Source organism: Lytechinus variegatus, chromosome 3, assembly GCF_018143015.1.
Source record: "Lytechinus variegatus isolate NC3 chromosome 3, Lvar_3.0, whole genome shotgun sequence".
Classification (NCBI taxonomy): Eukaryota; Metazoa; Echinodermata; class Echinoidea; order Temnopleuroida; family Toxopneustidae; genus Lytechinus; species Lytechinus variegatus.
Genome location: NC_054742.1, coordinates 16,478,582 through 16,501,365, shown reverse-complemented (window position 1 = coordinate 16,501,365; position 22,784 = coordinate 16,478,582). Strand labels below are relative to the sequence as shown.

The window sequence follows — 22,784 nt, the reverse complement described above, 5'->3', positions numbered from 1 at the left end:
ACAAAACAAAATAAATAAAAACACAGAAAACAACCAATACGGAGAATTGCAGTCCCTTCCATGTAGAGTATAGGCATAAAGGGAAGAATGCTCCTAACCTGGGGACGGAGGGGGGTGGGAGGTGGAACAACATTTTTATCTTTTTTTCTCTCTGATCATGTCATATATTTTGTTAATATTTCATTTTGTAATTACTGAAACGCATTAGCATTAATTTCTAGTATTTTTGAAGTTTGATGTATAAGTTGTATAATTATTATGTAATGGATTTATTGTATAATTTATAATTATGTTTCAAATAGTTTGTACAAATTGTTTATAGAATCTGATTATGTATTTTGATTTGAGAGAATATAATAAAACATCCTTAAAAAAACATTCTTAATCGAAGGTGCTCGGCCACGGCTTCTCCGTGGCCGAGAGGTCTACGCGCCTGGCTGTACATGGAAAGTCCGGGGTTCGATCCTCGGCCACTGCACCTACAATGGTCTTTTATCCTGCATTCAAATAAATGGAAATGCTATATGCATTTTTGGTAAGTAGGCGTGCACTTGTGTTTAAAAAAATATAAATTTATTAATTATTTACTATATTCTTTTCTTTTTTGATATGGAATCAGGGGTATAATTCGATTTTATTTTTTTATGTGTGGAAGTTCATTGTTATCTCCCTTGTTTTGGGGAAAATAAATTGGAGCCCCCCCCCCCGCATTTCTGGGCGTTGTGGCGTGCGCCTGTAATCCAAGCTGTGGGGAAGTTACAAATTGATGCGGAGGCTCGAGGTTCGAGTCCTGGTCACGTCTTTCGGATGGTGACGTTAAAGGTCGGTCCCATGCAGACGTAAATAATCATATCTGATTGATACACGTCTGACAAAATTCAAATACACACACACACATTTCATTTTGATTATTTTTTGCGGGAGGGAGGGGTTCATCAATAATCAAATTATATAATTCTTGTATAATTCCCCCCAATCTTCCATTCATTCATGCAATCACCTGGATGTAAGAAGTCAATATATATATATATATTTTTCAAATCGGCTTTCTTCTCTTATTCAATATTGAATCATTCATCTGGCTTCGTGTGTATTATCGATATGTATTTTTCATTCCTTTCATAAATGCACACCCCCCCCCCCCCCCCCCCCCCGCTTCCCAAATTTTCATCCATTTAAGTTCAGAAAAGACAACGAATAGTCATATTCATTCGGGGAAGATTTGTTAATTTTCTTTTGGTTTGGTCAATTTTATTATTGCTTGAGGGATATCTACACTATATTTAACTTAATCTATATTTTACTGAGACTTATCCCCCCCGCCCCACAATTGGGGATCGGCCTCATCTATTTCGGGTAGGCCCTGCTTTTTTACCCAAATATCAATTTATTCATGTTTTGTTTTTAAAAAGCTTACAATATCGTCCATTGATATTCCAGTATTTCTTCAGCTAACCTATTTCCCCATCCTGCAGTCATTTTAAAACTTAAAGGGATGGTCCGTGTTGAAAGTATTTATAGCTTAATATATAGAGTAGAATTCACTGAGCAAAATTCCGAAAATTTCCTCAAAACCGGATATCAAATAAAATTATTGAATTTTAAAGTAGTAATATTTTGTCAAAACAGTCGTCATGAATATTCATTAGGTGGGCTGATGTCACGACCCCACTTTCCTTTTCCTTATGTTATTAAACAAAATCATTGCTCGATTTTTTTTCACAATATATTTGTGAATAATGCGTCTCCTTTATAATGAAATAAGTTGCAGCAATGAATATCTAATGCACTAAATCAGTTGCCAATCCAATGTTTTAAGTTCTTCGTAGAAAAAAAATTGAATCAACCTAATTTTCATAATACAAAAGAACAATTGGTGATATGACGTCACCAATTTGCTAATTGAATTATGATGATGACACACCCATGACTGTTTCATCGGATTGATGCAAATTTTCAAAATGCGATAACTTTGTTATTCCTTGTCCGATTTTGATCATATTTTCAGTGTTTTGTTTATCTGAATTTTCTTTACTTGTAGGCATACAAATCATACTATTTTCTGCCCAAAGTTTATTAGCCAACACGTTTATACGAGATTCTTTCCATTACCCACTTTCTAAGTCCAGTCTGTCGTTCTTATTATATTTGTGGGACTTTTTCGGGTGATCCCTCTCAATATTTAAGCAATCGTGAATTATCACTTCACTGTTCATTAATATTTTCGGGGGGGGGGGGGGGGGGGGGGGGGGTTACGGTCACTGTTACTCATGTTGAGAGATGGATTTTCTTACTTTTTATTAGGGGTGTATTGAAGTTGATTCCAGTCTTTAAATTTGTATTTATTTTCTTTTATGAGAATTGCCAATTATTTATCTTATTTGAAAATCGAATCTGTTGATATTGTTTTTTTTTTCTAGGTTGAAAATCAATTGCTTAAAGGGGAATGAAACCTTTGGAACAAATGGGCTTGTGTAGAAACAGAAAAATCAAAGAATGAGAATAAAGAAAGTTCGAGAAAAATCGGACAAATAATGAGAAAGTTATGAGAATTTGAATATTGCAATCACTAATGCTATGGAGATCCTCCCATTGGCAATGCGACAAGGATGTGTGATGTCACTGATGAACAACTTTCCCTTTGGTGGACTATAAAATACCCTCAAAATGTCTCTTTTTGCTTTTTCTTACGATGATACAAACTCTTTACCATTATGTATTCTTAAAAAATATGTATTACATGCCCTCATGTAGAAAGAACATATGATCTATGGATAGATGTGATAAAAGAGGCAATTCCAGTGAAATATATACTTAAGTAATGGGGAGAGTTGTTCATCAGTGACATCACACATCTTTATCGCATTACCAATTTGCTATCTCCATAGCAATAGTGATCGCAATATTCAAATGCTCATAACTTTCTCATTATTTGTCCGATTTTTCTCAAACTTTTGTTGATCTGTTTCTTTGATTTTTCTGTTTTCACACAAGCTATCTTGTTCCAATGGTTTCATTCTCCTTTAACCATAATTCATTGACGAAAACTGGTGCCTTATATTAGGGGTGCATTGAGGTTTATCCCTGTCTTAAAGTTATATTATTTATTTTTATTAAATAAATTTGCCAATTACATATCATATTTAAAAATCGCATCTGTTGATACTGTATATTTTCTTGGTTAGAAATCAATCGCTTACCCATAAGTATTAATTGAAGAAAATAATGTGGGGTGTTTATTAATTTTTGTTTAAGAGGTAAATAGAGACATAGCTATTCAGTTTCTTTCTTGGTAATTTGGTGGCTCTGAAAAGAGCCGTTGTGTTTAGAGGCGAGATTAAATATCAAGCCAAAATGACTCCTGAGAGTCATTCGCAGTCGCTGTCATCGCCTTCGCCCCAGGTAAAGGCGCTCCTTGAGTAGTTGTTTGCCGTGGCTGGTTGACGACTGCTTGGACCTGCACCCTCCTCTTTCCTTCCTAATCTCGATGTAGTCAGCTGCACTGGCGTAAATCCCGGGGGGGGGGGATGGGGGGATATATCCCCCCTCTTTTCGAGGAGGGGGGGGGGGGTGGCCAGTACAAACATCCCCCCACTTTTTACTGAAGAAATGAAAAAAAATCACAAGAGATAATTGGTTTGTTGGTGAAAATTCTTCCTAAAATACCACTTAACAAATAAAACAATAATTGGATCATAAAATGCAAATAAAGAGCCAGTTCACCATTTGCCAACGAAATACTTTTGTCCTTATTATAACATTGAATTAAATTAAATGATTAATGAATACATTAACTAATCAATACAAATACATCACAAAAGAAAAAAAAACACCAAACACAAATAAATTAAATGATTAATGAATACATTAATTAATCAATATAAATAGATCACAAAAGAAAAAAAAAACAAACACAAATAACTTAAATGATTAATGAATACATTTATTAATCAATATAAATAGATCACAAAAGAAAAAAACACCAAACACAAATAACTTAAATGATTAATGAATACATTAATTAATCAATACAAATAGATTAATAAATGAATAATGAATAATAAACTATTTTCATACATAAGTAAATCGACAGATAGATTTCTGAAAAAGGAAATTGGAGCCCCCCCCGCCCCCTAAACTGGCGCCGCCCATGATATTCTTTCCTTGTTTATTTGGAAAACAAATTGGAGCCCCCCCCCCCCCCCCGGGGGAGGGGCGCCGCCCGTCATAATTCTCATCGTCCACCGCGCGGGGAAACAAGCCCCACACCACGTTATTTTCCACTACATAACAGTGTAAGGGGCCTCGATAACGAGTATACTAATAGCCGTCAACCGAGCCCCACACACGTGCGAATGCTGGGATAAGCGCATTGGACGGGGCCAGTTTCGCGACTATCTTAGAATGCAAGCTTAATATATACTCGTGATATAGGCCCCGCTACTGTGTTGGAGTGTTTGGAGTGCCGTAGTGCGGGGCCTATATAACGATTATAGTACTATACTCGTGAAACAGGCCCCGCGAACGGACATTCTAAGCCGTTCAACACAGCAGCGGGGCCTATATCACGAGTATATATAGTGAGCTGAAGTTAGCAACCTAGATATTGAGGTATGATCGATTACAATTTTTTTCTCGAGCGGGGCCTATATCACGAGTATGCCCTTAGTTCTAAGCTAGGGCGGCCCAAATGCGCATGAGTGGAGTCCCAGTTTCTTAACACGGGTAAGTATTGCGTTGTCGCCTAGAGTGACAGAGACCGAAGTTCGAACTCGATCTGTACAGGGACTCAATTTCAAAGATCGACAGAACATTTCGTCCAGATCTAGGCCTACCTCTATTTCTCACTTATCGTAGAAGAGGGAAAATCTTACCATATCTCTTCTGAACAAGCATCTAGAAACACGACAGATTTTGTCCTTCCACGAACGTTTCCATGAAAAAAGCACCCGTCCTGCAAAAGATTATGGCAAGCCGACAAAATAAGCAACACATGGGACTGAAGTCATATAACAGTCAAACACGCAAATTAAAAAAATATATATAAATTTTAACAGCTAAGTAATATCTGACTTTATACTCTAGTTGGCTAAGTAGAAGAATAAATAAAGTCAAAAATAACATTGAATGAAAACCTCAAATATTCTCACATTTTACTGTCTCAGGAATCAGGTGATCTCGGTGACTAACTTGACAAACTTTTGAGAAATCAGCTGTCAGATTCTGCGCATGTGCAGTATAATTGACACGCGCGTCGACGTCCCCGTCATAGATTATATAAACCTAAACACACTCTATGGTCCCCGTACATGTACCGTATACCGGTGAGGGGGGGGGGGGGGGGGGTAGAAAAATATTAAAGAATCAAAATCATATGTACCAATACTTACAGACACCGTTGTTCGACGCCTTAATGGTTTATCAAGAGCTCTGTATATAGTTTCTACTGTGGACTGCAAAACAGAATAAGTTCTGTAACAAGATACAATGTATTTTGAATCTATGATTAGGATTTAAGAATAAAAGTTGATTAATAGATCTATATGTTGTTTGTCCTACTGGTTTTCATTTTAGACAATCATTCAACACTGAATGATTTTTTAAGACAGAGAATTTTGTTTCTGTTTAATATAGGAAAAATAGAATGCTGTGTGGTTTCAATGTTAATAACAATGGTGATGATGATGATGATGATGATGATGGTGATGATGGTGATGATGATGATGATGGTAGTAATAATAATGCTGCTGCTGATGATGATACTACTACTACTACTACTACTACTACTACTACTACTACTACTACTACTACTACTACTACTACTACTACTACCACTTTGATAAAAAGGCCCAAGAGTGATATCTGTCGTCTTTTACGTCAGCCACTATGACTGATTAACCTAGACGTAAAATGTTTCCTAGGTAATTGGTTATATACCAGCTTGGTGTTTACCAGCAAAAAATGCTGTCCTGCCGGGTTCCTGCGGGAGTTGCCGTGAACAGAACAGAAACAGAAACTACTACTACCACTACCACTACTACTACTACTACTACTACTACTACTACTACTACTACTACTACTACTACTACTACTACTAATAATAATAATAATAATGATAATAATGATAACAATAATGATAATAATATTGATGATAACAATGGGTCTAATCAAATGTAAGTTTTCATACCTTGATTTTTGAATATCCAATACAAAATCTTGCCCGAAGGCTGCAATAAAAACCGTTGTTTGGTTGTAAGACTGCAAGTCCTGTTGGATGAAAGCAAATACTAAACACTTTGGTATAAGGATGTTAGTAAATAGGAAAATATTTTAGCTCTGCTATTTTACTCGTGCAAAATCTATTTGGCTCATTTCATGAGTAGGCCTTAGACCTGTCTATATTTTTCACGCACATGTATAATATGAATAGAGAAACATATACAATTAAAACATATTTGATGATTGTGATATCAAAAGAATTGAAATGTGAGAAAAAATAATTTCGAATGATGGTTCTGATTTCTTGAAATAGTATTAACAGAGTTTGCATGAAAGACTGACCTTACTAGTAACAAACGTCCCTGATAACATCAAAGGCACTTGGGTAGATGAAGACTGGATTTCTTGTTCAGCCTGAGATTTTGCAAGAACTGTCAAGAAATAAAACAAACATTGAATTTAATTGTACGAATGTGCAAAATTGCAACATCAGCGCGTAAATTAAAGGTAGCATACAATTTTTTTGAAGAAGAGTTTGAATATGGAATATAGAATTAGGAATTTAAATAGGGGTGTATTCAATTAAAAAGAAACGTATAAGTGTGCAGTTTTGTCTGTACTAAAGAGATTTTTTTTAACTGTGATTTATAATTTGATTATCATTTGTCATTTGTGTAGAAAAAAATAAATCTAATACAAACATATTTTCTTGCTTTAAGAAATAATATATAAACCTATGATGAAATCCTTAATGGTATATTTTCTCATGCGACGAATCAGTTCCACCTGACCAAGTGTCTATGATTAGACTCAAATTACCCTTATAATCTATTCGGTTCTTCGACTGCCTGTAGACAATCTTCTTCTTGTAAATGTTTCTCGCTTGGCGGAAATTAATGGAGATGGATTTGCCTGACAGTGAAATATGATGAAAAACATCCTTGACATAGCAACTATAGAATCAACATAACATGGATCCAATTATGATCTAACTAGAACATAGCCTCTTTAGGCCTGTTCTAATTCTGCCAATGCTTCCACCCAATGGGTAGAGATGCATGGTGTTGGTGGTATGTGTTGTTGTCGTTGTATATCAGTAGTAGTAACAGTAGTAGTAGTAGTAGTAGTAGTAGTAGTAGTAGTAGTAGTAGTAGTAGTAGTAGTAGTAGTAGTAGTAGTAGTAGTAGTAACAGTAGTAGTAGTAGTAGTAGTAGTAGTAGTAGTAGTAGTAGTAGTAGTAGTAGTAGAAGTAGTAGTAGTAGTAGTAACAGTAGTAGTAGTAGTAATAGTAATAGTAGTAGTAGTAGTAGTAGTAGTAGTAGTAGTAGTAGTAGTAGTAGTAGTAGTAGTAGTAGTAGTAGTAGTAGTAGTAGTAGTAATAGTAGTAGTAGTAGTAGTAGTAACAGTAGTAGTAGTAGTAGTAGTAGTAGTAGTAGTAGTAGTAACAGTAGTAGTAGTAGTAACAGTAGTTGTAGTAACATTAGTAGTAGTAGTAGTAGTTATTTTATTTATTCATTTTCATTTATTTATTTCCAGGCAAAAGACAACAAGAGTATGTACAAAGGAGAAATTACCACCGACTAGTGCCTGAGGATGACTAAAAGAAAAACTAGTTTCTGTTATGAAGCACTCCTCACTAGTCGGGGTTTTTAGTAGTAGTAGTAGTAATAGTAGTAGTTGTTGTAGTAGCATAGTTATACATAGTGTATACAGCTCGGAAATCGAACTTTCATTATTTTGTTTCATTTACAAATTGATTTTTTTTAAAGTGCTCTGTCGGTATTTAGAATGCCTAGATTTTAGATCGCGCGTGTTTATTCAGATATGCACTTGTTCTCTATTTAAATCATTATCCAATGTATAAAAGAATTCTGCTCGCACTTTGCGCTCGCATTATTAATGTAGAAAGATCTCCAATTACTCATCATTTTCAGGATTTACAAACATGAATTGAGTGTCCTATTTTTAGGTGCAAATCTCAAATATTTCCGTTCGCGCTTTGCGCTCGCATAATAGTTATATACATAACCATATCACGATTACAAAAATTGCTTTAGAATTTCTATTCTTCAAGTAGAAATTTCAAAATTTTATATGCTTGTTGAAATATGTAAGGTCTTTGTGGCTTACTGAAAGCAGCCGTTTTAGCATATCATCTTTTGATCAGATCAAATCGTATATTAAATTAAAAGAAAAGGGGGAAAAGGAAAGAAAGGGGGGGGGGGAATAAGGGAAAAGGAGAGGAAAAAGGAAGGGGAATCGTTACAGGAGGAAGACAATCGATTAAAATAAGATGAGGGGAAGACTTGGAAAATCATTTTAAAAATCTTTCATGTAGTAGTAGTCGTAGGCCCTATAGTAGTAGGCTAGTAATAGCATCAGAGGAAGAAGTATCGTTAAATAGTAAATAGTATATTAGTAGTATCAAAGTAGTTGAAACAAATATAATTTGTAATTGAGAACAGAAATAAAGTAAAACAATACATTATTTATATTCTTCATTATTTTGCAAATTGTTTACCCCTGATCTCAATCTGTCCTTTTTATATTAAAAATGAATTAGGTTCAAGCTGAATGATTTTTTTAAAACCTTGAAATTAATGTTCTATGCTCCGGTTTTACCGGTTGGATAAGAGGATAAGGGGGATAGAACATAACGCGCGATATAAATCCTGAAAATCACTATCAAGCTAAACGAGCGACCCCATAAATATTTTTTTTTACATGACAGTGTAATATATCAACATTCATCCGAACATTCATGTTACAATTTTGTCGATAACACTTCAAATTGTGTTACCTACAGCATTTAAACAAATCCGTCCAAAATGCAAAATGCAAAGATCACCAGATGGGAACGTTGTATCGAATTTTGTTATTTTCTTAGAAGGGCGAAACAGTCCCTAAAGATTCAATATTTTATTTCATTGACAGGTTAAATACCCAGCAAGTATCCTAAACATGCAATCTATGCATCACCACTTGTATCGAGTTTTTTAAATATCATTTTAGGTTGTGAAAGTGGGGTTGAAATGTGCCTCTAAGGAGTGACTTATTTATGTTTTCTTTTAGCTGCAAGTATATAAAATGAATATGGATTGACAGATTATTACCCATTTTACGAAGTGAAACTTGACAATCAAAAGTGTTGAAACAGCAGGGGAAGGGAACTTAGGAAAGATACACGCCCCCAATTTCTCACAATTTATTTTCAAAGTATATTGATTTCCTTTAATCGGTGTTCACTTGTTTTATTTCCTTTCTCATTATACCGGGTTTTTTTTTTATTTATGAAATGTCTTCATTGAATCTTTTTAAAATCCAATCTTTTTCACATGCTTGATTTTAATTTTGGTAAGGATGCCATTGATCAGTCAAAAAATATAATCAACTAAATATGAAAAACAGCAGCAATGATTTTGACAAGTAACAGGTGCTTTATATATTTGGAATTTGATTGTGATATACAAAATTTGGCCCATTTTTTTATAGTGATTTTTATGGGTGATACGTGAAGAGGGGATCAGCATGGACCTACTAGTATGTTCATGGTTTCAGCCTGGAGCTATCACAGAGAGTGTTATTATCAGGTCACAAAGGGGATGCTACTCTCTCTTGATGTCAGTTTAATTGTAGTCTTTACAGGAATGTTCCTGTGCTTGATTTCTACAGTTTGAATCTGGAGTTTCCTTTTTTTTCAAGTGTAAATTGCTTTATTAAGACGGCCCTATATCAATGGTCTGAGATTCTATTATCCCCATCCTTTTCACTGCCATTCCATATTGATATTGAATGTTTGAAAATCTTTTGTTTTAAGTCGATGATTCCACCTTTATAAAAAAGGAGCTACTAACCACTCAAAATGTATTCATTTTTGGTTAGGCTTAGAAGTAGATAAGGCACCTGATTCAGCCACAAATACTTAGCTCGAATTTTTTATGAACTAGCCTATTTTTTTCCTCAAAAACTATTTAAAGACAAGTCTAAATTTTATGGGTGACAAGTCATTTTTCATCGCACCAGTAGGAGCTACCTAAGAATAAAAAAAAATCATATCTCAGAAGACGACTAGAGGATGTGATTTGATCTTCACACCTGGCAAATACGATTAACCTATGTCAATTGAAAGCAGCATGGGTCTAAATACCCTTCAAATTGGGCCTGCACGAGTTCAGATATGGTGGTCTTCTCCTCTCTTCTTCTTCATTCAATTCATCGACCATCCTTTAACAAAAATCATCATTCTGACATAGCACACCCACTTTTATGATAATTTGCATTTGGGAGTTTTGAGAGAAAAAAAATCAATATTCATATATAATGCCTATATTAGATTTTCTCTAAGCGATTTATCTTACATAACTTAACTACTGAACTTATTAATCTAATTACCCTTTATTCAAAATTTTTCAAAAACAAATCAATTTTTAAATTGATTATTAAAGGCGAAAACAGTGTTACCAGTTTCAGTATACGCAGGATAGTCTGATACCAGATTTTTTTTTATCTCTTAGCTTTCCCTCGTTATTGGAATAGTATTTGAAACATAATTTAAAAAGCTATAATTCTGTTTTATTGTATTTTCCTTTCGATTTTATGCTGTCACTCTTGACATATTACATGCACTTTCTATTTCAAACATTTTTCTTTATATCGGTGGCATCGCCTTTTTAGGCTTAATTTACGATTGCACTCTAAAAGGTGTTTATCTGGTTGCTACGATTATGCACGGATCAACTCTAAAATGGAGGGGATAAGGATATGATCCTTGAGATATGGCAGACATGTTGACAAAAACTGTTTTCAGAATAACAGTGTCAATAGGAATATCCTGAAGAAAGATTGTAAGCCAACAGCAGATGTCAGCATACACATAGAATGCTTATAAAATAGGATCAAACATATAAAACTTTGTATATAAGTCAAATTCTATATAAAGATTTGGCTGTCAAGCGACATCTCATGAAAACAATTGAAGACCATGACAATAGATATAGCGATATGAAGGCTCAAATCTTAATTCAGTTTTCTCCGTTTTCCCTTTCCTTGCGAGAGGTAAGGTATGTGCTTTGCTTTTCTAAAAATTAAAATTATATTTGTCATGTAGGCCTACTGTGTGCAATGACAAATATGCATAGAGGTACACATGTCACTTTCATATCACTGGATAATTATCACCTTCATGTTTTTAAGATGAGTGTTGGCAAACTCATTTCAAACAAAATAATTGGCGTTGCCGCATAAATGAAGATGTTGCGTATAGTAATTCACCACGCCTTGGATATAATGCATGATATACCCCCCAAAAAAAAATTAATTCCATTTTGAAACTCTGCAATTTCAGCAGATTAACAAAGAATGGTGCCAAATTACAATTCTTACTTGCGGTTACAAGACACGTGATTGAGAATATAACGATATGATGCAGCCAACACATCCTCCATCTTGTCGGGTCCATGATCGGTTACCTGAAGAAAAAAATACACAATTATATTAATATACTTATAGTTTTAACACATTGAAATTAATGTACTGGGTCCCTTCTTATACAAAGAGTTGCGAAAGATTCAAATGACATTATATAATTGTGATTAATCTAAATTTGTGTTGTTCAGAGCAGTGACGTAGTGAGCCAAACATTCTGAGAAGAACAAAATGTGTTTGAATAGGAACATTTCTTGTAAATCACAAACGAGCAAACAGTTTTACTTTTTCAAAAATGAAAACCTATTCTTATGGTATATTTTCACATAATATACTGCAACAAATGATTTTAGTTCAATTTAAATCTATTGCAACCCTATTACACACGGATCTCTATTCATTTAATTTGGGAGGTGCTGGAGTACCTCCCTCTGATTACGATAAGAAAGACGTCTGCAAAATGAGAAATTAGGCATATATAAAATTATACACCGTTCGTCATTATTCATATTGCATAATCATTAACAAATATTAATAGTCACCATTCGGTTGAATCTTTATCATCATTTAGACATACATAACATCAGTAATTGTGCATACTTGTGATGATGATGATGATACCTTCTCAAAAATATAAAAATTCATTAACGCATGTCGATCCTGTATGATGTATGAAGCCTTGTTACACCTTTTTTGGCTGTCAAAGTCAACAGTTTTAAGGTCACACTTTATTACCACGAAAGTCACCAGAGTAAAATCATTATAATTTATTTATCCCATAGAAAAACCCCAGTTATGTTTCGTACTCATTGTCTCGGTCAATGTTTCCGCAAAAGAGTATAAGCGTTTTAAAACAAAATACACCACTGGGAGGACATCTGTAACGACTACAGGTATTCAAAACAGGAAAAATTTCATGCTCTAAAGTCTCAGGAATAATTTTGAATGAAACTTTTGATGTTTTTCGACTCATAGCGTGATGATTCGGTGGGCTGAACTTCGTCTGACCACATCCCTCCAATAATCCCCCGTGTTCCTGAATACAGGTATTTTCTGATCAAAATTAATCATTGTTTTACAGGCAATTGAGATCATTGTCTGTGGCATATATGAATCACTGATGGAATAGGCGACGAAGGTAGAGCGAACATATTCACACTGTGAAATGAAGAGTTTCGCTGCAAAAGGGGTTAGGTCCACTTTGGACCATTTCGATAAAAATCATGTGCTTATCCTCACTTATTGCAATATTCTTATGAGAAACTAATTAAATTTTGTTATGATGAACTGCCCTGTCATGACTGTGAACATGGAATTGGCAATAAAAGAAATCTACCTGTCTTCATTTTTTTCTATACATTCTTTTCAAAAATTATCATTGTGGAACTAACCCCTTTTACAAGCAAACTGAAATAAATCCAATCTCTTTTGAATAAAAAAAGGTGATTTTCTTTGCCATTATTCACGTTTTAATGTGAATTTCAAATTTTGTAATTTGGTATTACCAGAGCGACTAAAAATCTATAGGTTTTGAGACAGAAAACAATAAAATATATGAAAAATGGACCCAGCCCCTTTTGACAAATGAGCTATTCAGAAGAGTTTGGTTGCAAAAGGGGTTAGGTCCACTCCAAGAAATCATTTTTAAATTCTCCTATATCGCAATATTCTTGTGCAAAATTTAATTTTCATGATTCCCTACCATGTAAACTTAAAATTGGGTATAGAAGAAATCTACCTGTCTTCTTACATTTTTAAATGGTCTTTTCCCAAAATATCTTTGTGGACCTAACCCCTTTTGCAACTGAGTTCTTCAAATATACTTGTACAAAACCGAATGGGTTATAGGGCTATATTGGATAGAAAGTTCAATAGTTCATAAATAGAACAACACATCTAGTTTTCGGAAATATAATGTGAATAAGCTAAATCTGATTTTGTATATGTGATTCCTTAACACAAGCTATCGATGGAGAATGGGATAGAGGGAGGTGGATTGAGGGGGTGGTGAGTGTGGGGATGGAGTGAGGAGTGAGAGTGGGATAGGGGAAGGTGGTTTGAGGGGTGATGGGTGTGGGGATTGAGTGGGGAGTGAGAGTAGTCTGCAGGCCCAGACCCTCATTGGAACTTTGATCAACAAGTGTGCCTCCACGCAAAGACTAGCACATACAAAAACTGCTGTTCCAATACAGGGCGAGAGAGCCTTCAGTACACAAGGAATGAGTAGGCTGCGCATTCAGACCCTTATTTCGAGTGAAGGGTTTGCCCAGCAGACTAGAGTGAGAGTGGGATAGGGGGAGGTGGTTTGAGGGGTGATGGGTGTGGGGATGGAGTGGGGAGTGAGAGTGGGATAGGGGGAGGTGGTTTGAGGGGTGATGGGTGTGGGGATTGAGTGGGGAGTGAGAGTGGGATAGGGGAAGGTGGTTTGAGGGGTGGTGGGTGTGGGGATTGAGTCGGGAGTGAAAGTGGGATAGGGGTAGGTGGTTTGAGGGGTGATGCATGGGTGTGGGGATTGAGTGGGGAGTGGAAGTGGGATAGGGGGAGGTGGTTTGAGGGGTGATGCATGGGTGTGGGGATGGAGTGGCAAATGGAAGAGTTAGAGTGATGGACATGTAGGTATAATGAAAAAAAGTGGAATGTCGAAACCGACGACGATGAATGATTCATTGACGAAAATGTGATAGAAATATGCTTCGTCTCATTCTATGTGTCCTCCTATTGAACATTTGTGAGATCACAATAATCAAGAAACATTGGTCTCTTCCAGAGTACAGTCATGGTAAATTGTTGAAAAAGAAAAATCCCCCTCAACATTAATCCAGGCGTGTCAAGATCGCCAGAGTTATCCACATCAATCATTTTGGAAACTAATAAAGATCATAGTTAGGAACCACAAACCTACTTCAATATCACAAAGTACGTGACATAAGATACAAATTCTGTCGGAAAATGAAATTGAAATGACACAACTGATATTGGTATATATGCCGTTGACAATAAACAATGGCCTTGTTAGCATTCGGTTTCAAAACAAGTCTTTTCTTTCAAAGGATGTTGATTTACGGTCAGAAAACTGTAATTTCACATATAAGAGTTACCAGGACATATATTTATGTTTTTGTACAGCACGAAAACAGGTTCCTTTTAATATCCGTCTGCTCACATTCAGGTCTTTTTTTTAGATTGATAGAAGTGATGAACACTCCATGGTAGTATTCTTTGTACATAGCATGATGACAAGTTTCATTACTTATTGTTGACCATGCAGGTAAGATGTTTATATGTATTTACATAAACAGCTTCACTGGTCAAATATATATACTTGAAAGAATGGAATATTATTTATCCCTTTTTTCCTTTTACTCTCTTTGATAAGAAAAAAAACGAGGAAAACTATATATCATCATAACCAAAAAAAAAGTTGATTTGCCCGTGTTCATGTCTGGAAAGCCGTTAGAATGTATGCCAATGAGCTAGTTCAAGTTAATCTTTGAAAGTATGATGACCATGCACTAAAATCAGCAACGAAAGTATTTGATTTTTCTTAAAAAGATTAATGAAGAGATACACATGCCCTTTAGATACTCGTATGTTATAATTAGGTAATGTGACAAAGTTAACGATCCCTTAACATTCTCCTAAGAGACACCTCTCAGGAGTAGACTGATTCCAATCTTGCAGATCTATGAGACACTAACGGGATACAGTCAGTGGCGTAAATAGTAAACAAAAAATCAGGGTCGGTAAATGGCGTACGAGGGACAATTTTTGTATAGTCGAGAGAGAAAAATGAATTTGATATTTGTTAAAATGACAATTTAATTTTGTAACAGATTTTAACATAATATTTATGCAGAATTTCTTAAGTCTTTCCCTGTATTTTTATTTATTTATTTATTTTTATGTGGGGGGGGTAGTCCCCCAAGCCCCAACCCATTTGGTACGCGGGAATATATAAGGTTAGTAATCGGAACATTATCATAGACCCTGGACCTGTCTGAAATGTAACGACAAAATGACGTCAAAGACTTGAATCATATCGAAATTCCCATCTTTTAGATGTCCGATGAACTTTTTACGTGTCTGGGATAAGACGAAATTATTGGGGAGGAGAAATCTCTTGTGCTTGATGACAAATTTCATCTATTTGTGTAAGAATGGTGAAAGGCATTATTATTTTTTACAGGTATAGCAAATTTGCGTTGTCTCCTGGAAAATCGACACACAAAGATTTTATCAGTTAACGCTCAGATTAGATTTGTTTATCCATCATCTCTATTGTCGACTAGTTTTTCTTTTTATGTCCTGAAAGATATCAGATTTATTTTTAAACATTTACAGCAAAAGACTGGCACATTTTGAAATTTCAAATGAAACTCAGATAAAGAAATTCCATAAAGTTGATAAATTAGGGGGGAAATGATGAATCAAAAGGGATAATGCAGAGGCCTAAGCGAAATTTGAAAAAAGGAAAAATAAGGTTATCTTACATATTCATTGGCGCAATTAGCCCCCCCCCCCCCACACACACACAAAAAAGAAGAGGGGCCAAACATGGCGTATAGGGTCAAATTTCTAAAAAGCGAGCAAAATTTTGGATCTTTTTACATAAAATTCTAATATTGGGTCAGATTTTTACATTGTTCAGAAAAACATATTTAAATTTTTATCCTTTTCTTTCTCCTTCTTTTTCTTAAAAGCCTATTATAGTATTGAAAGTTTTGGGGTACATGCATGGCCCCATGTAAGCACCTCCCTTCTGTGCGTCAGTCCTTATAACCTTGAATCCCAAATTATTACTTGTAAATCATACTGTAATGATTTACAAATGACAATTTACGTAGAATATATCTAATTAATATTTCAAGAACGATCGACTTTTATAGAAAGCTTTGTGAAAATTGTACAGAAATATTTTACATTACTATGGCAACTATACCGATTAATAATCCATTATACAGAAGAAATGTGAAATAAAGAATAATAAAAATAAAATTGTAAGTATGAAATACATCTGAGTTTTGACTAACCTGTTACATTTTCCGGGGCAGATGAATTTCATAACTTTGTTATTACATTCCTTTATTTTTTCTTTTGTATGACATGCATGAAATGCCATTTTTACTGCATTCAATTCACACGAGAGAGAAGAGAAGATTTGAACCTCCTAGATAATCGGCCCATTTCCGTATCCTCCCAGGAGAAAAGTGGAAGATACACGGGTCAATATTTCCACTTCTTTCGTTCTGATCCGATTTTAACCTAAGGATGACATTTGGTGGCCAGCTGCTTAAAGTCACATTGCTTCCAGCTTCTGCATCAAGTTTAATATCCTCTTTATTTTTTTTTACTGGCGAATGTCATATTATAACGGTGCAAATGCACATTGGGAAGGTCAAAGCATATGTCTACCAGGTATATATATATACGACCCCAGATCGAAACCGCAGAGGAGGGGGCGGTAATATATATAGGCTATATTTATATACAGATATACGCGTATAGCGATTAGAGTGGACGTATAAGGGTATTGAGCCTAAACAAATCGAGGGGTCTGTGACAAAATTTCTGACACGTTCTAAACGAGTGAAGCAAGCGAGCATATTTTTATTTAACTTTTAAAAATGAAAATCAAATTATGTGATAGATTGTGACATGACATTAAGAAAACGACATCCAACCTTATCGTTTCTTTTCATTTCCTTTTCTCCTTTTTTCTCCTGTGGTCGTGGAACTTTTTGTTCGGGGCGTGGTCCCACAAGCCCCCCCCCCATCTGTACGTCAATTTGGCCCAATTACTCTTTTTTCATGTGCCTCATTAAACCCTCCTTGGGTAGGAACGAGTCATCACAAGCCTTTCTCAAAGATATTTAAGTACCAATTGTTTTTTTCAAATCTTATATCATTTTGTAAATGTCTGCGATTCAAATTCCGCACATTCTGACTATTAAACAAATATGACCAAAATATTATTTACTGTGGTCAATATGATTATGCAGTAAAAACAACTATTAATTTGAAAAGTTTAACCCTATATTTTTAGTTTGAAATCATGAGAGTGATTTTTATTCATATATACTGAGAGTGAATATTCTTTAGAATCGCTTCGTAAATATCTTAATAGCTAAAACAACGTTTTGTCTTTGTCACCAATCAACAATGATATATTAACTTTGCCATGTTTTTCTCCCAAAATTGTGCAATCACTTAACAGATCATGATGCAGTTACCAATTGCATGCACGGCAAATCTATATTATTGGAGGAAAACTAAAGACCTTTAAGGCATCACGATTCACCTAACATGACGTGTGTCACAAATTTATCAGCATATCTGATGTGACAAGTGCATCCTTTTGCTCTCTAAGCATTTTTCTCGCATACTAATTTGTTGTGAGTTAAGAAGATACAGAAAGGTTTCAGAAGTCTTCTTATTCTTAGAATATACTTGTACAAACATAAGCAACCTGTTGAGTTAATGAGAAGACAATTAATGAAGTATGTTAATAGTCATATCTCTAATACCAAGTTGATTAAATCATGCAACCTCAACGAGCGAATAAAAAATGCATTCCATACATCGTTTGTGCTGCATCGTTTTATCTTGGCTTTATTCTGTAACATCTATGCTTCGGTAAAAAAAAAAATCGGGGGGGGGGGGGCTGTCTCACTGACCATTGATTCTTCATTTATTGACAAAATTTCGTGCAAGTATTATGTGAAGTAGAGAGTCAAATTGTTTCTCATTTTATGTTATTGGTTTTAAAAGATCAGACAGCGGAAACGTTTCCTGAAAAAATCAGATTATCATGGCTGAATCATACTCTGTATGGCTGATAACTTTAAAACATGTTGTAACTGAGATATTATATCCTCTAACTATTTAAGAATGATAGAAGTTTTTTAGCTTGTCATCAGCTCTATTGAGCAAGACTTACTCCTATTAAATGTCAACAAGCAATTTTTTAAAAATAAGGTTCAATGCCCCTTGTACCTCATTATAAAAGTTTCACTGCGATGCAACAACCGTCAAAATTAGACAAATCGAAGGGTTAAAGGGAGGTAGCATCTGACAAGGAGGTGAATATAGCTTTTAGGTGACTTCCCTGGAAATTTTGAAGTTCATAGTCAACACCAAATAAATGGGAGCATATTCTTAATCAATGAGCTAACAATATTCATTTGAATCCATTGGTCCTTTAATTTTAATCATTCGAAACTAATTATGATACACTCCATGGATTACAGTTTCGTATAAACTGATATGAGTAATACATTTCCCAAAATAAAACAGAGATTCAAGAATTCAAATAATGTGTTTTGGTAAAAAAAAAAGATAATAAGAATATGTAGCAGGGAAGTCATATTTTAAAACAATGCTTACGATTCGTAAATATTTTGAAAAAAAAAAATTGATTACTGTTTAAAAAGAAGTAAATGAATTGGGCATACAGCAGCATGTGTTCGGAAAAAAAAGAAGCCCGAAACGAGCCAGAGGAAAAGGCTGTATTGTGCCCAATGTTTTCCCTAAATAGGACAAATACTTGAAGCATCTTCAAGTAGCTTCTTTGAGGATAAAAGTGCTAAAATGTAACTCAACACTTTAGGGGTTTACCAACACAAACTATGATATCATGTTGATAAAGAAGAATCATTTTAGGGCACATCACTCAGCTATACTGGAAGTATCGCTTTTCAAGTTTCCGAGACGTAATGGCGTTCATCTTGACCCAATTCTGTATGGTTCAAAGAGTGTCATTCGGTCTATTCCATTATATATTCATTCACTGTTTAAAGACAATCATGACAGCTTGTTGAAGTCCATTCTAAATACCTTAAACAAAGCTGAAAACCAGAGGACACTGGCTTCAGATTTTTCATTTTTCAAAGTTTTGAAATATTTTAAGTCGACAGCTTGGATATCATTACATGACGGAGTATTACCCTCTGTACAATAAATAAAAAACAATAAATTTCATTTCCAGTTTTAAAACGCTGAATACATCAAATCTTGATTCGCCTCATCATCAGAAATTATTGTTATATCTTGTGAGATAAATACCCGAACGAGAATCGAACCAAAGAAATTAACGGACAATAAGGCTCATATGCATGGGGCCAACAGTTATCATTGGAAATATGACACGTTTTTCCGTCCTTGAACAAAGCCCTCATCTACTTATCACATTAGATATTCAGACATCAAATTTTAAAAATTCAAAGTGTATGGCAACAAGAACATCAAGAAACTTATAAAAGAAGAACTAGCCAGAATTCAACAAGTGTAAAATTAATAAATTGGATGCAAATATTTGTGCATTAAAACTATATTGATGATGAACATTGAAGTCTATTGTTATGTTCTTGTAATACTGTCGATGTCGTGTCTACCATAATAAGAAACAACATTATCACCCTGTCACACTCAGTCAAAATATCTTGAAGAGGAAATTAAGAGATTGGTGCTAATGAAGTCATCTAAAGGGGGGGGGTATACATTGATATCAACATTGGATGAAGTCAGGTTGATGTGACCATGTAAAATCCCAAACGTAATCATCTTGAATGGCAAGAGAGAGAGGAAGTGACTTTACTGAACACCATGATTTGATTTGAAGACATTATGTCAATGACAAATACTCTGAGGCTTGAGATGGCGACACATTGAGAGGAAAGAGTTACAACAAGTCCTCGACACAACACTTTACATGTCATTCAAGACATTTCGAATAAAATGATGATAGCTAAGTTCAAATGCTCTTCCTCGAATTACTTACCTAAATAAGTTGTAAAAGACAATTACATAACTAATGACCCCCCATAAAATTAAAAACCTATTTATAAAGGTCAAATTCAAGAAAAAAATACTTATTTTGATGACGTGTTTGTGAGACCAGTCGTGTTTGTGAAAGCAGTATGAAAAGAAATGCTAAATCATACAGAGCAAACAATCAATAAATAGAAATAGAAAAAAAATGGAAACAGAGTAGGCAAGCAGGCACTAGAACCAGGAAAGAAACAAGAAAAAAAAGACAGAAACGGAAAAAAGTGGTGAAATATGAAATTATTTTCGGAATATTACATCAAAATCTATCACAGAAATAGACTTTTGTATTAAAAAGTCTTCTTTTTTTCGATCGCTTACAGCTTTTTAGAAATTTGTCCCATATGCCATGTTTGGCCCCCTCAATATATTTTGTCTATTGAGCCACTGCAAGCAAGGGAACCTGAGATTGAAACAAATTGAGAATCCACGGCGTCGCTATAGAATTTGTTAACAGAGAGGAGAAATGGATGCAAGAGGTGAGAAAGCGAAGCAATCGATCAGGGTCACAATAGAGTCCTTCTGCAGCGTAAAACGATCAACATTCATGTAAAATAGTAAACCCCTCCAAAAAAGTCTGAAAATCCGACTTTGATCGATAATCCCTCCTCGGTTTTAGTTAATATTTATGTGTGATTGATATTAATGAATAGATCATTTCATTCTTTTTAAAATGATACCCTACTTGATATGATTATGGTTCATATGGAGGTGCAGTGCCTTGAAATGTGGGGCAAGGTCAAAATTCAAAAGTTGCAAAATGACACAAAATTGAAAGTCACTGTTCTTTTTTCCGTGGTGACGAGTGAGTTTCTCAGCGGTTTCATTTGTTTTCATGCATCTTTACATCAACATGAGTCGTGGTTTGAAATACCAATGCATGTTTGTTTGTTTGTTATGTTTGCTTGTGCAGAGGTATGTTTGATTCCATGTTAATGTCGATGATCAATACTGTTAATTCTGTCTTCTGTAAAAAAAATGTAATGAATAGTGAAGTAAAATACGAAGGTTATACATATTTTTAATGTTCTTCATATCAACTAAAATAACATGGCTCCAGTTTAAATTTAGCTGTTTTGATGATTGAATTGAAAGAAGTACTAACAACTTGCATAGACAGTGCATGTTCTTTTATCTCCTAATAAAATTTAAATAGTGATGATATATTATATATACTATTGTTGCATTGTCAACCTGGAAGTTCAACCTGGGGAATATAAAATCATAAAAGGATAAAGAGGTAATAATACTCACTGGTCGCTTATGATCCACCGTAATAAGATTATTCATCAGAAACATGTACTTCAAATCAAAAGATTCTTCCTCTTTCTTTTCCTTCCTGAAAAATGATGTTATTGTTACTTCAGAACATTTTCAAACGATACATAAATCCGCACACACGAGCTCCTGAGACGCAACATGGCCAAATGATTTCAAAACGATGATAAAGATCTTCGCCAATCGACCGTCAACTTCGATTGGTTGATAATTAAGAGTAGACGAGGCACGTACCTAGAAATAGTAAACTATTTCACTTCGATTAGTACAGACGATCAGACGGATATTTCCTCTTGTTTTTAGTCTCACTGCACTCCGTGAATTCGCGCCAAAAACTTTTTCTATTACAGCCAATCGCTCTCTCCCTTCTGAGAGTTGTGAAGTCGCGCACGTTGAATGGTGTCGGGTCACACTTTCAGATACGTTGCTCTACAGTCATGTGCACAGTATTTTCATTTTAAGGTTACATATTTACTTCAATTCTTATATACTTCAATTTCATGAAACACAATTTTGTAATCATATACACAAAAAGAACACTCGTTTCCTCTTTTCTTTTTCTTTCTATTCTTTTCTCATTATTTTGATGTGCCTTATTATATGTGTTACTTTGATTACATAGACATTCATGTGTAATAGTATAATTTCTTTTTGAAAACTTATTCTCACAAGGCATTTTTTAAATTTCTCTTTAATTCAATGATAATATCTAATCTAGGCAATGCGTTCTTCATTGATAACATAATGTTATTTTGTATATTATTTTATGCATTCCAATTTTTTGCATTGTATATACATGTACATAGAGACTGTATCTTTATCCTCCCTTAATTTGCTATCTAGAATAGGGTCAATCTTTTATTTTATTTTTTTTCATTTCATATTATTCGTTTTCGTATAACATTTGCATACGATTCAATTTTTTGTACCTTACTTAGTCCTTTGTATATATTTTTTATTTGTTCTGATTTTATATGCATTGTGCTCGTAAATTGTTTTTGTGTTTAATGGAAAATGTGGAAACAAAAGTTTTAAGTTTG

At 34.6% G+C, this 22,784-nt stretch overlaps 1 protein-coding gene across 3 annotated transcripts in view; it reads right to left on the bottom strand.

The window, feature by feature from the left end:
* Nucleotides 1–22,060, bottom strand: part of LOC121410349 — a 74,738-nt gene extending 52,678 nt beyond the window's left edge. Inside the window, exons 1-6 of one of the 3 annotated variants that reach the window (XM_041602375.1) lie at nucleotides 21,721–22,060; nucleotides 11,602–11,687; nucleotides 6,562–6,650; nucleotides 6,188–6,267; nucleotides 5,391–5,472; nucleotides 4,875–4,954 (exon numbers count right to left, since the gene is read on the bottom strand). In XM_041602375.1, coding sequence (XP_041458309.1) covers nucleotides 4,875–4,954; nucleotides 5,391–5,472; nucleotides 6,188–6,267; nucleotides 6,562–6,650; nucleotides 11,602–11,677 — 407 coding nt within the window. In that variant the 5' untranslated portion in view covers nucleotides 11,678–11,687; nucleotides 21,721–22,060. Of the gene's footprint in view, nucleotides 1–4,874; nucleotides 4,955–5,150; nucleotides 5,242–5,390; nucleotides 5,473–6,187; nucleotides 6,268–6,561; nucleotides 6,651–11,601; nucleotides 11,688–21,720 lie in introns of those variants that run through there. The other 2 variants (XM_041602373.1, XM_041602374.1) reach the window with 2 other exon arrangements.
* Nucleotides 22,061–22,784: the final 724 nt, after the last annotated feature.